This window comes from Perissodus microlepis, chromosome 23 (assembly GCF_051167445.1).
Source record: "Perissodus microlepis isolate ML-2025 ecotype Zambia chromosome 23, ASM5116744v1, whole genome shotgun sequence".
Taxonomy (NCBI): Eukaryota; Metazoa; Chordata; class Actinopteri; order Cichliformes; family Cichlidae; genus Perissodus; species Perissodus microlepis.
In genome coordinates this window covers 13851702-13864923 of record NC_140482.1, presented here as the reverse complement: position 1 = coordinate 13864923, position 13222 = coordinate 13851702, and the positions used below count along the sequence as shown (strand labels likewise).

Here is a 13222-nt window from a genome sequence, read left to right as displayed (position 1 = left end):
GTGCCAATTATCTGTGATTCAAAACAACTCAGAAGACTATTTATGTCTATGTCCACTATATTATGTCGACGGCACCTCATCATCCATATATGAATCAGGCAATGGTGATCTTTAAACCCTGTATCGAGTAGTTGGTGAGCCATTATATCCATGCAGCAAAAGATGCTGTGTTGTCATAATATTTAATGTCATAAACTCAAATTATAGCAAACATCAATTTAAACATTAGGAGCTACACATGTGAGGGGTTGGTGGATGTTCTTATTGTGTATGTGTTGTGTGAGACGTGTCAACCCACTGTTTTTGCATTGCTGTTAGGAAATGTGTATTTGGGGACAGCTAAAGTCATATTCTCTGAGGATAAGTGGTCCCCCTGTTGTGTGTTGTGGGCTGACCAGTGAAAACAGATTTGAGGTTGTATGTTAGCTTTTGGTGTGTATGACTTACTTTGTTTAACCCCCCGTTTGTTATTGCAGCGGTGTCACAGGCGCTCTCAAGGTTTTCAGTGAGAGGAGAATTGTAAGACCTCTTTATTGTACCATAGCACTAACCATGAGGACTGCCTATGCCATTTACAGACAAACAACACACTTACTTTTTTGTCATACCTTCAATGGATTGCCCATTTTCGTTCTTTGCCTGGTCTGCCCTCCGTTCCCCTACCCCACCCTACCCTTCCTTCTTTGCTTTATCCCCTCCCTTTCCCAAACAGCAGGGCACTCACTGCTGTAACCTCTGAGTCCTTCTGTAACCCCCCCACCCCCACCCCCACCCCACCCCACCCGCCCCTTTCACAATTTATCTCTGAGCATCAGGCTGTATTGCAGTTCCAAACCATTAAGAATGAGCAACACCACCTCTTTTTCCATTGATAGATAAACTCATCTAACATGACGTTTGCTTTTGATTTCATTGCTTGGTTTTTGACTTGGTTTTGGGACTTGATTGGCATCAAACACTCCGAGCTTGAGAATGAAGGAAGAGAGGAAGAGGAGAATGAAGAGGAGTAAGGGGGAAAAAGATGGAATGGGGGAATGAATTTTACTTTAGCTGGACAAAATTCATTTGTCTGGTTCATAGCCCATGCATACATACATGAAAAACTTGTTTTCTGTGTCTTACTTGAGTAATAGTGGAATGATGAAAGATTCTTAACAGAATTCTTTCCGAGAAGAAAATAAAGAAATGCTGATGTGTAAATGATGACTTTTGCAGGGTGGTAAAACAGGTAACACATGGCTGGTTATACTGAATCAGAGTTATGTAAATGAGGGCAAATGCTTTATATATGAAATTGGCCCATACATGCTTAAGAAGCCACCTCTGTTGTTGGCGCTTCTGTCCCTGTGTTATCGACTTTTGTTACACTGCAAATATTTCATCACCTGATGATTAAGTCTACCAGTTATTATCCTGATAAAAATATGTTAGGTTAAGACTAAAAGCCTTGTATGTAGTTGACATCCAGAAGAGGTAACATGGGTTTCTTATTAAAGGTGAGAAATAGAGCGGGAGGAAACCACCCTTCCAGAAAACACTTGCAAGCAGCATGCTTCCATCATTCCCATGCCGTATTAGCTGGGTCCCACGGCAATCAGGGCTGCTGCACTGTCAGACCGACATGAGGAAACAACACCATCTCTGCCCAAAGAAAACAGACAGGAAGCCTTGCGTCACCCAAAAAGTCTCACTATATGCAGATGATTTTGTAATGGACATCACTGCATGTGAGGGTTTTAGAAAAGCGTTAGCAGTGTGCATAATTCACGGTAAGGAGGGCAGAGAGAAGGTTGAGGTGGAGGACAAAAATCTTAGTCCTGGATGTTTCTGGGTATGTGTGGATGCTAATTCCGGATGTTTTACAAATGGGAACCCAAAAAATACCTGCCAGACCACATGCTGTCTTATAAACAGTGCACAGTACTGGTTTTTGCTGGTAAGCTAATGTGGTTCGCCGTCTACTTCAACACAAACAGAAGGAGCTTGTACACTGCTTTCAAGGAATGGAAATAAATGGTGTTTTCATGTCACTGAGGAAAATTTTCAACGGCAGTTCTGGGCGTGGATTTTAGGATTGAGGGTGGGAAAAGAATTTCAGATCATAATTTTTAGAAAAGAAATGGGATAAATATCTTTAACAAATTGATTATGAGTCAGTTTCAGTGGACATGAAAACACTGGAGCACACGTTCTGCTTGGTACTATTTAGGCTTGGATTGATAATGCACTGGAATACTGCATGAACTATTCCTCGAACTGAGGTCACATCAAACGTACCCACAGTGCATTTCCATAACGCCAACTTCCCCATGCCACATAATCTGATTTGAGCCATCAGATAAATCTAATTCCTAAGCCTGTAGGTACATTTGATCGATGCTGCATGTGATGATGATGATACAATGACTTTAAAGAGCCCAACTCTGTGAGCTATTACAGTGCCTAGTCCTCACACTATGGTATACAATCGTGGCACTGGGGTACATGTGACTGGAGAATCACAATGATAACCAGCTCAGAAGGTTGGCTCCTATAACCAAGGGACTTCAGTGTGATGCATTGTAGTGTGACTTTGTCCTCTCGTGTCCTTCCTCGTCCATGCAGAAGCTCGACACAGAGCCCCAGCCACTAAGCTCATCGGAGGGGAGCACAGTCGATATCCGCCCCCCTGGAGATGGGGTTGATTCAGTGGAGCTGGAACCTGAGGAGTCACTGGACCCAGAAGCCTGCTTTACAGAGGGTAAGTGGGATGCAAGGGTGATAGGCAGGGATGATGATGGAAAGTGGGAAGGTGAACCAGAGCGAGGAAGATGGGGAGACAAAACACTTCCAGAGCACATTTCAAGACTTGGAGTAAATCGCATTAACTGCTTGTGCTTAGCACAGGTCTGTCTGACTAACAACTGAGTGACAGTGAATTCAAATGCTCAGCGGAACAGATAAAAATGTGGTCTGTGGGGTTCTGTTGTTTTGTAATGTAACCTGACATTTTATCTGACATACCTTTAGTACCATTAAAGCTACTTTCAGCAGCTCTGGTGTTCATAAAGGGGTCACTACTACGGGTAGCTCTGCATATTTAATTTGGGAGATTTTTATGTCGGTCGCATGGCCTTCCTGACGCAGCCCCAGGGGATTTGTGTCTCCTCCTGGGATCGAGGCAGAGATATTTTGCTTGTTAGGTGTGTAAACCACTACTGGAGCCACCTCCAGTACAATCGTGAATATGCATATAACAGATGTAAGCAATATATTATGACTTGCATTATGAGTGTGTGTAAATCATAGCAGCAGATGAAAGCATAAGACCCCGAATTAATTAACAACAAAGAACAACATATTTTAACGCTATTCTATGTTACTAATATGTCAAATAGAATATTAAGACCCTTTCAGTGAGCAATCATATTTTAACTTTCAGTGGATTTTCAAACAACTGCATGGAAAGATTTTATGAAATGTTGGTGAAAAAAAAATGAACTGAACTGAATTCTGTATGCTGCTTGAAAGTTTTGTGGGCTCCTTTGATTTTGTTTTTCAATTTTTTTTAAGCTTTTGCATTTTCATTAGATAGCATAGAAGAGAGACAGGAAAGCAGAGAGTGTGTGGGAGAAGACGTACAGCAAAGGGCCTTGGGTCAGAACCAACCCTGGGCCACTGCATTCAGCCTTGTGGCATCTGGTTGCCTACTCAGGTTGTGAGCTAAACAGGCATGCTTAACATTTGACTTTGATTTTAATCACTCCACTTTAATAGTTTGCAGTGAAGCATGGCTCACAGATCTAGAGCAGTAAGCTTGGTTGGTTTATCAGTTTTTGCGTAAAAAAAAAAGATTGAAATCAATAATTAACGACATTAGGACATTTCTGGATGTTTGGATATTTATTCCAGTCACTTTAAGGTTATTTACAAAATAAAACCCCTCAAACAAAAAAAGCTGACTGATTTCTTGTGGGTAATTTTGTTAACACATTCAGTTGGATCAAAAAGGGATTACATCAAAGCTCTTCTTTGGTCCCAACTACTAAACAGCATCTTCTAAGTTCACTGTTGCCATCTGCATACATAAAAATTCCCATTCACTACTTACATTCAGAATCGAGCCAGAACATCATAGGTCTGAAATAGATTTCCCAAAATTCCTCCACAAATAGTGATGTAGTTGCTACAGGATAGCGATTGCTGTTAAACTGTGAGGTGACATAAGTGCAACCTTGTTTTCGTATAAGTATACAGTCGTGGCCAAAAGTTTTGAGAATGACACAAATATTAGTTTTCACAAAGTTTGCTGCTAAACTGCTTTTAGATCTTTGTCTCAGTTGTTTCTGTGATGTACTGAAATATAATTACAAGAACTTCATACGTTTCAAAGGCTTTTATTGACAATTACATGACATTTATGCAAAGAGTCAGTACTTGCAGTGTTGGCCCTTCTTTTTCAGGACCTCTGCAATTCGACTAGGCATGCTTTCAATCAACTTCTGGGCCAAATCCTGACTGATAGCAACCCATTCTTTCATAATCACTTCTTGGAGTTTGTCAGAATTAGTGGGTTTTTGTTTGTCCACCCGCCTCTTGAGGATTGACCACAAGTTCTCAATGGGATTAAGATCTGGGGAGTTTCCAGGCCATGGACCCAAAATTTCAACGTTTTGTTCCCCGAGCCACTTAGTTATCACTTTTGCCTTATGGCATGGTGCTCCATCGTGCTGGAAAATGCATTGTTCTTCACCAAACTGTTGTTGGATTGTTGGAAGAAGTTGCTGTTGGAGGGTGTTTTGGTACCATTCTTTATTCATGGCTGTGTTTTTGGGCAAAATTGTGAGTGAGCCCACTCCCTTGGATGAGAAGCAACCCCACACATGAATGGTCTCAGGATGCTTTACTGTTGGCATGACACAGGACTGATGGTAGCACTCACCCTTTCTTATCCGGACAAGCCTTTTTCCAGATGCCCCAAACAATCGGAAAGAGGCTTCATCTGAGAATATGACTTTGCCCCAGTCCTCAGCAGTCCATTCACCATACTTTCTGCATAAGATCAATCTCTCCCTGATGGTTTTTTTTTTGGAGAGAAGTGGCTTCTTTGCTGCCCTTCTTGACACCAGGCCATCTTCCAACAGTCTTCGCCTCACTGTGTGTGCAGATGCACTCACACCTGCCTGCTGCCATTCCTGAGCAAGCTCTGCACTGGTGGCACTCCGATCCAGCAGCTGAATCCTCTTTAGGAGACGATCCTGGCACTTGCTGGACTTTCTTGGATGCCCTGAAGCCTTCTTAACAAGAATTGAACCTCTTTCCTTGAAGTTCTCGATGATCCTATAAATTGTTGATTTAGGTGCAATCTTAGTAGCCACAATATCCTTGCCTGTGAAGCCGTTTTTATGCAACGCAATGATGGCTGCACATGTTTCTTTGCAGGTCACCATGGTTAACAATGGAAGAACAATGATTTCAAGCATCACCCTCCTTTTAACATGTCAAGTCTGCCATTCTAACCCAATCAGCCTGACATAATGATCTCCAGCCTTGTGCTCATCAACATTCTCACCTGAGTTAACAAGACGATTACTGAAATGATCTCAGCAGGTCCTTTAATGACAGCAATGAAATGCAGTGGAAAGGTTTTTTTTGGGATTAAGTTAAATTTCATGGCAAAGAAGGACTATGCAATTCATCTGATCACTCTTCATAACATTCTGGAGTATATGCAAATTGCTATTATACAAACTTAAGCAGCAACTTTTCCAATTTCCAATATTTGTGTCATTCTCAAAACTTTTGGCTACGACTGTACAACCAGTTGACAACTATCTGAGTTGGATGGACTACTCCAACGACTTACTGTGCCAATAATATGGACTTATTGGAACAAACTGACTCCAATCTGTGTGAAAGTGAATCCAGTCGGTCCGAGTCAGACCTAAATGTTTGGAAACTGGTTGCCTCTCACCAGCTAATCTGAGCAACAGCTTTGCAATCAAAGTAGCACCCAGAAATACAACACAATACAAATACAACAGAATACAACACCCTCAACCCCTGGGCAACCATTTGGTCACCACAACTTACTGCAGTCAATCACAGAATATGAAAACTCTTCAATAAAAACAGTGTGTGGGGGGAGGGTCGACCCTGATCACAATGAAACTTCAAGAAGTCATGAACAGGACAGAAGCAGTGTTATGTGAAATAACAACAAAAGACTCAATTATTGTAACAGCAGTGAAAATTCAGTTTATTCTGGGATTTTGTTGGCTAAAATGTTAGCAACAACCTTTACCGTATTAAGGCATGCAGTTCGTATTCATATAACTTATCTGGATAACAGAAAGCAGTCCCGCAATATGTCATCCAGTGGGGCCGTGTTTATGTGTTGATTCACCATGGAGTTTTGATACCTGGGGTTCATTTCTCATTCTGTTTTCTCTGTGCCTGCAGGCTGTGTGCGCAGGTTCCACTGCTGCCAGATCAGTGAGGAGGGAGACAAGTTTAAGAGCTGGTGGACACTCAGGAAAACCTGCTTTATCATAGTAGAGCATAACTGGTTTGAATCCTTCATCATATTCATGATTCTGCTGAGCAGTGGAGCACTGGTGAGTGGGTGTTAGACGTCTTGATAAACACTGCTGGGGTTTGTCTTATGAACAGAGTTTGTTCTTCACTGCACTCGTTTGGCTTGCTTTTATATACTTTCTGTTTTTATTTCACAGTCTGAAAGCACCACATTTAGGACAGCTTCAGTTCTCTAAGCAGTTACTGTACCTGTTAACATTCTGAATAGATCTTTGATGAATCACTTATTTCACACTTCACTGTTTCTATCTAAAGTTTCTATAAAATATTCCATGCTGCACAGGCGTTTGAGGACATTTACATCGAGCAGCGGCGGACCATCAAAACCGTGCTAGAGTACGCAGACAAAGTGTTCACTTACGTCTTCATCCTTGAAATGCTGTTAAAGTGGGTGGCATATGGCTTTGTCAAGTACTTCACCAATGCCTGGTGCTGGCTGGACTTCTTAATTGTAGACGTAAGTATATTCAGTGTTCGCTCTTATTAAAATTAAGCCTCCAATCTGGTGTACAATGAGACGATAGAAGCAGAAAGCACCTTAACTTAGCATATGGACTGGTAACTGGAAGAGACCGCTACCATGGCCCACACCAAGACTTAAGTTAGCAAAGTCAGCTGAATCTTCTTCCCTCCATTCTTTATGATAACATAAGCCAGCTCATTAAACATTTAACAAGAAAGAAAATTAACTTTAATAACAGCCATGCTGACATAATTGTAGTTAACTTATTGTTCTGTCATTTCTTTACTTGAAGTTGTTTGTTTTTCTAACACTCATTATGGCACAGAGCAAGTGAAATCCTTTCATTTTTCACCCTTCACCCTGCTTATCTGATATTATCTCCTCTCAGGTGTCCTTGGTCAGCCTGGTAGCAAATGCTCTGGGCTACTCTGAGCTTAGCGCCATCAAATCTCTGAGGACACTGCGAGCTCTACGGCCCCTGAGGGCCTTGTCTCGGTTTGAGGGCATGAGGGTAAGAACAGCAGGAATACTGTTTGTGGGCAAGTTGAAAAAAAAAAAAGAATTAAGATCAATTCTCACACCAACCAATTACATCTTCCATATGCTTCAAAATGTCTAGGTTTCAGATATTCAGTTAAATTGTAAAATATGATGGAATTCAGTTTTACTTTTATCTGTTTATGTACCAATAGTTAAGGGAGAAAAATACCACTCTCTTGTTAGTTAGTACAGTCGACGCACAAAAATTGGAGGGTTATCCTCCTTGAGCATCTGCAAATTGTTAAAAACACACATTTCTGACATGCATATAAATCCCTATTTTTATAGTTTAAACCCTAAATATGCCCGAAATACGTGAGAGAGCTACGGGCAGTAAAATGTTACGATTCTGGAATACTGGACTGCCCGAGATGAATAATGCTCTTGGATTGGCTACTTTCAAACTTTCTATCACTTAGTACAGGGGTATGTCACGACCCCAAGCTAAGCTTTCCTCTACGATTGCTTCGTGTTGTTTCTACTAACAAGACTAAGAAGTCTCTACTTTTTAAAGAAAATTTAGTGTATTCTGGCTTGATTTGTCTGAGAACCTAAAAATATATAAATAACTAACTGCAACCTGAGTGCTGGCTGTGTCATGCAAAGATGATGACCTGCTCTAAATTTAAAAAAGCAACCTGAGATCGAACCACTAACTTTCTGATTAGTAGATGACCTGCTCTATTCAATTCAATTTTCAATTCTAATTTATTCATACAGCGCCAAATCACAGCAACACTTGCCTCGAGGTGCATTATATTGTCGGGTAGACCCTTACAATAATGCATACAGACAAAAACCCAACAATCATATGACCCCCTATGAGCAAGCACTTTGGCGACAGTGGGATGGAAAAACTTCCTTTTTACAGGAAGCTCTACCTCCTGAACTACAGCCACCAGGTTCTGAGCATGTGCTCACTGATTAATGACTTGTCAGATCATTAGTCAATGAGCACCCAGTTTCATTCCACAGATAATCCTCCATTAAGAAAAACAGTATGACCAAGACTTATAAAGACTTTTGGTAGCGATATCATTGCTATCATCTAACTCTGGGCAATGTAACGTAAATAGGTTTATTGTGCAAACGGTATGTAAAAATGCTCATTTGAACTTTCAGCCTACGTCTTAATTTTCCTTAAAAAGGTGAATTCTTATCACATTCTTTTTGTTCTCTGTATCGCTGAAGCTGTATAGACATTCTCAGTGTTTTTGTTAGATATGCTTTTAGATATGCTGAAGGGAAAATGCCCCCGTATTTTTTTTACTTTCGCGTTTCAATATTTTAATGTTACTTGATACATCTTTTTACAGAGGTATTGTAAGAAGGTTTTAGCTTTTTAGGGGGCCTGCCTGTGAGACTGCATGCTTTTAAAACTTCTGTAAATGTATCATTTCCTTACAGTTGGACACTGTAATTGTTCTCTCTGCATGACTTTCTTCACATTGTGTTAATGGATTGCTGTATATAGCTGTTCTCAGGCATTGTTTTTCTGGCATTGCTTGCGTGGTGCCTTTGACCTGTAATTTTTTTCTTTGTTGTGTGTCTTTTTTTCATTTACAGTCAAACAAAATGTTGTGACTTCATCCCGCCTCTCTAAGGTTTTTTTCTGTTTTGCTTTTTTACCTTTCAAATGGTAGCCTTTTCACCTATCCACCTTCTTCTTTCCAACTGTCATGTTGTTAAGTAGATATGTATGGTGTTAAGAGCTTTATGTGTGCAGATACTGTATATTAAATACAGCTCTGAGTAACACAGCTTCACTGTTAACTTTTGATTCAGTCTTGGTATTTGTTCTGAAAGCATAAACTTTTTGGCTCAATCCAGTCAGTTGACCACATGTGCTTCTGACAGCTAAGTGATAAGATAATTGTAATGGCCAGTTATCCTTCTTTAGCACAGACTTTGATTTGAGAAAACGGTGCGTTCTGAGTCAGACTGTGTGTTTTGACATCCCCAGGTTGTGGTGAATGCATTGCTGGGAGCCATCCCCTCCATCATGAACGTGCTGCTGGTCTGCCTCATATTTTGGCTCATCTTCAGCATCATGGGTGTCAACCTGTTTGCGGGCAAGTACTACTACTGCGTCAATGCCACCACGGATGAGCCCTTCCCTATCGAAGTCGTCAACAACAAGTCTGACTGCCTGAGCTTGAATGACAGTGCCCGCTGGAAGAATGTTAAAATCAACTTTGACAATGTGGGAGCCGGCTATCTGGCTCTGTTGCAAGTGGTGAGTTTAGCTTGCAATTGGCATTAAGAAGAAAAGAGCAGAAATCTCAAAGTATTTGGAATCATTTATGCCGAAACTGTCTGACTTCTACAGTTCTGTTTTGTGATTTGAGTCTGTCTTTAGCTTTAATCTTGCAGTTGGCGCCATCCATCCGTAAACTATATCCACTTATTCGTATAGATTGGGAGATTTTACTCTGGTCAAATTGAGAAAAAAAAAACAAGCAGGAAAAGAAAAACATGTAAACTCAAACACAAAGCCACCATCTGACCAGCACGCTTCAACACAGAACCATTTGGGGTTAGGTGAGAGGTTTGACAGGACCACTTAGTCAAAAGGTCATTTTGACGTTTGATGGTCATTTTTGGATTAGGTCATTTGTATTTGGTGGTATGTCTCAATTTGATGACCTACACACACAGTTCAAAATCCTAAAGCAAAGAGAGCAGACAGCCTGTCCTTCCATGTATAAAGAGAGAAGGACTGAAGAATCTGTAGCCCTATATTGCCATTATGAGAGTATAATGAAAAATAATTGTGCAAACCTTGTAGTTCCATTCCTTGGACTTATTAGTCTGCTTGCCTATCGATTCCACTTATCAGTTCCACTTGCACTACAGTCAGCTGATTTCAGTCTGTGTGCCAGAAGAGGAAAACAGTGGCGCAGTCTACAGCATGGTTATAAACGTTACTTTTATTTTTATTACATAAAAGGACAAGTGTGCAAACTTCAACAGGTAACAAATGTACAAGCAGTCAGGCTGCTGAAACTGTTTAGAGGCAGAAGCTGTTTGCTGTCATGCAAACATGTTCATGTTTCTAAACTAGAATCACTGTGGCATCACTATAAAATCTCTTTGTGCTGGTTTTCATCTTTGCCACTGCACTTAGGTGCCACTTGAGCTCCGGTACCAAGCAGAGTGAGCACAGGGGCCACTAGAAGATGCCGAACCCTAAGGCCATCCTCATGAAGTCTATTTTTGATTTTTTTCTACTGGAGGTCGCTTTGTGGTCATTTTTTAGGGTTTTGGCAGTGCTCAAAAGAGCACCTACAAGTCTTGACGATGGGTTAAGGACTTCTACAGTCTTGTCTAGCTTTCATAGAGAAACTGCCCATCTCCTGCTAAAATACTGTTTCTTCTGTTACCTGCTTTTAGGCAACATTTAAGGGTTGGATGGACATCATGTATGCAGCTGTGGACTCTCGGGGTGTAAGTAGATGTTTAACAGAGTTGTAGGTTTGCTTCCACATAGTGAAAAGTCCTTGCTTTTATATTTTAATATAATCTATTTTTAATATTTTCATCATATCTTTGTATATTACATTTTTATGGTAGCTGGTATAACTTTAAATTTGCTCTTTCTTGCTTTTCTAGTTGGAAGAACAGCCTAAATATGAAGTAAACTTGTACATGTACCTCTACTTCGTCATCTTCATCATCTTTGGCTCCTTCTTCACACTCAACCTTTTCATTGGTGTCATTATCGACAACTTCAATCAGCAGAAGAAAAAGATAAGTTACATCTTCATTTAAAAGTTATATTGACTAATGGTTTCTGTCAGCTAATGTAAACAGACATATTTTATAGGCTTCTTTCAGTTCGGGCATTTTAAGTTATATTATTTGTAAGGTATTACCTTTATTTATTGTATTTTTTTGGCTAGGTCTTAACACAGCAAAGGATTCTCATTATAGAGTTCAACTTAAGAGAGTTACCATTTTTATTCTAATGACTTTTTAGGATTCCTAATTGCAGCTAGCTAGCTAATTTGTGTTGTCAATCTCTAGTGAAATCTTCACACTGTTTAGTCACCAGAGACAATTCCTTCTAGTTTTCCTCTCCAGTTTATTAATTACAAGCAGATTTTGGACATGTAGCTCCTCTGTTTTTGCGTAAATGTAAAACTATAGTTTGCTCAAAACACCAAAAATGTGTTTAGTATGAAATCACTTTTTAAATAAACATTTTTTTAAGTAAAAAATGGGGATGTTTTTGCAGATTTATCAAATTTGATAGATGCATACAGCTGTGTTATGTTGTCTAGATATTATACATCTAGACATGGCTGTGCAAAAATAAAATGATGGATTATTTATTTGGTTTCTGGATTTATTAAATGTCTCGTGTTACAGCAGCAATGAAATTCAGACTTGTTAAATATGTTGTTGTTGAGTTAACTGCAAGCTGCCACCTTTGTTCTGTGTCTCATTTTTGTTGAGTAAATGTTATAAATGCTAATGTGGGGTTTATTTGTGGACCAAATTATATGGGCTACATTTTCAATTAAGGCAGATATAGAGATTTCTTAGATAACTCACTTATACATCCCTGCAGTAATATTTCTTAGAAAACACAAAATCGTGGATAAAATATAATAGAAGAGCGTGTCTCTCTTGAGCCACAATGCCACCTATTTTTATTAATGTTGACACAAATAGCTTTGGTAGTGCATTACAGTGTCGCTTCTCTTGAAATTGGAACACCAGTAGGAAGCAGTCCTGTGCCACACTGTGCAGAGAGCACACGCAGCCTGGGTACAAAGCAGGGCAAATATAGCTAAGGTAGACCCAGGGCTGTGTTAAAGAAAGCAGTGATCTACAAAATAATGGTCATCTAAAGCTGCTTTTGTAATCACGAGCAGTGTCGTAGCACATGCAGTGTGGAAATGTACCCTCCATTGAGCCATGCAGACTAACAAGTAGAATCGACAACACCCGAGAGATTTATGATGGAGAGGACGGGGAGGGGATGGGTCTACATTGACTGTTTCTGCATGATGGCCGGTCTGATTTGACTGACTGAGACATGTTATCGGCTGGTGTGGTACAGTGGCCCCAAAGCATCACACAGATGGTTGTTCCGTGCTGACACCAGCCACCCCCTGAGATATGTATGCAATCAGTGAGCAGCAATGAGAGTGGGATGTGTATAGTGTGTATGATGCAGAGAGGGAAATTTATATCTTTGATTAATAGAGTGTAGTCCTTTTTTGGCTGAAATTTAAAGCCTTTAGGAAAGAGTAAAATGATGTACAAAATGTAACAGCAAATGGAATCGCAACAATAAACAAGGAAATATATAAATATAATATAATCATCAAACAAAACACAAATGAGCCAAATTTCCAAAATAATAACAACTAGAATGCTGATTTTAAAAAAACTGAAAATTTAAACCAGATCCATTTTGGGTTTTTGTTTTGTTTTGTTTTTTCAAAGTATGTGGTTATAACCAAGTTTTTGCCCTCTTTACTTGGGAGGTCAGGACATCTTCATGACTGAAGAACAGAAGAAATACTACAACGCCATGAAGAAGCTGGGGTCCAAGAAGCCGCAGAAACCTATACCTCGACCAACAGTGAGACTCGGACTCCTAGGTCTTTCTAATCAACTGCAAGCGGAGTG

At 40.1% G+C, this 13222-nt stretch overlaps 1 protein-coding gene across 5 annotated transcripts in view; it reads left to right on the top strand.

Annotated features, from left to right (window-relative positions):
• Positions 1-13222, top strand: part of LOC146361035 (sodium channel protein type 2 subunit alpha-like) — a 41938-nt gene that overhangs the window by 23330 nt on the left and 5386 nt on the right. For all 5 annotated transcript variants that reach the window (XM_084921401.1, XM_084921397.1, XM_084921398.1 and 2 more), the window contains exons 18-25: positions 2605-2740; positions 6442-6596; positions 6860-7033; positions 7428-7550; positions 9543-9815; positions 10973-11026; positions 11192-11329; positions 13071-13175. In XM_084921401.1, coding sequence (XP_084777527.1) covers positions 2605-2740; positions 6442-6596; positions 6860-7033; positions 7428-7550; positions 9543-9815; positions 10973-11026; positions 11192-11329; positions 13071-13175 — 1158 coding nt within the window. The remainder of the gene's footprint in view (positions 1-2604; positions 2741-6441; positions 6597-6859; positions 7034-7427; positions 7551-9542; positions 9816-10972; positions 11027-11191; positions 11330-13070; positions 13176-13222) is intronic.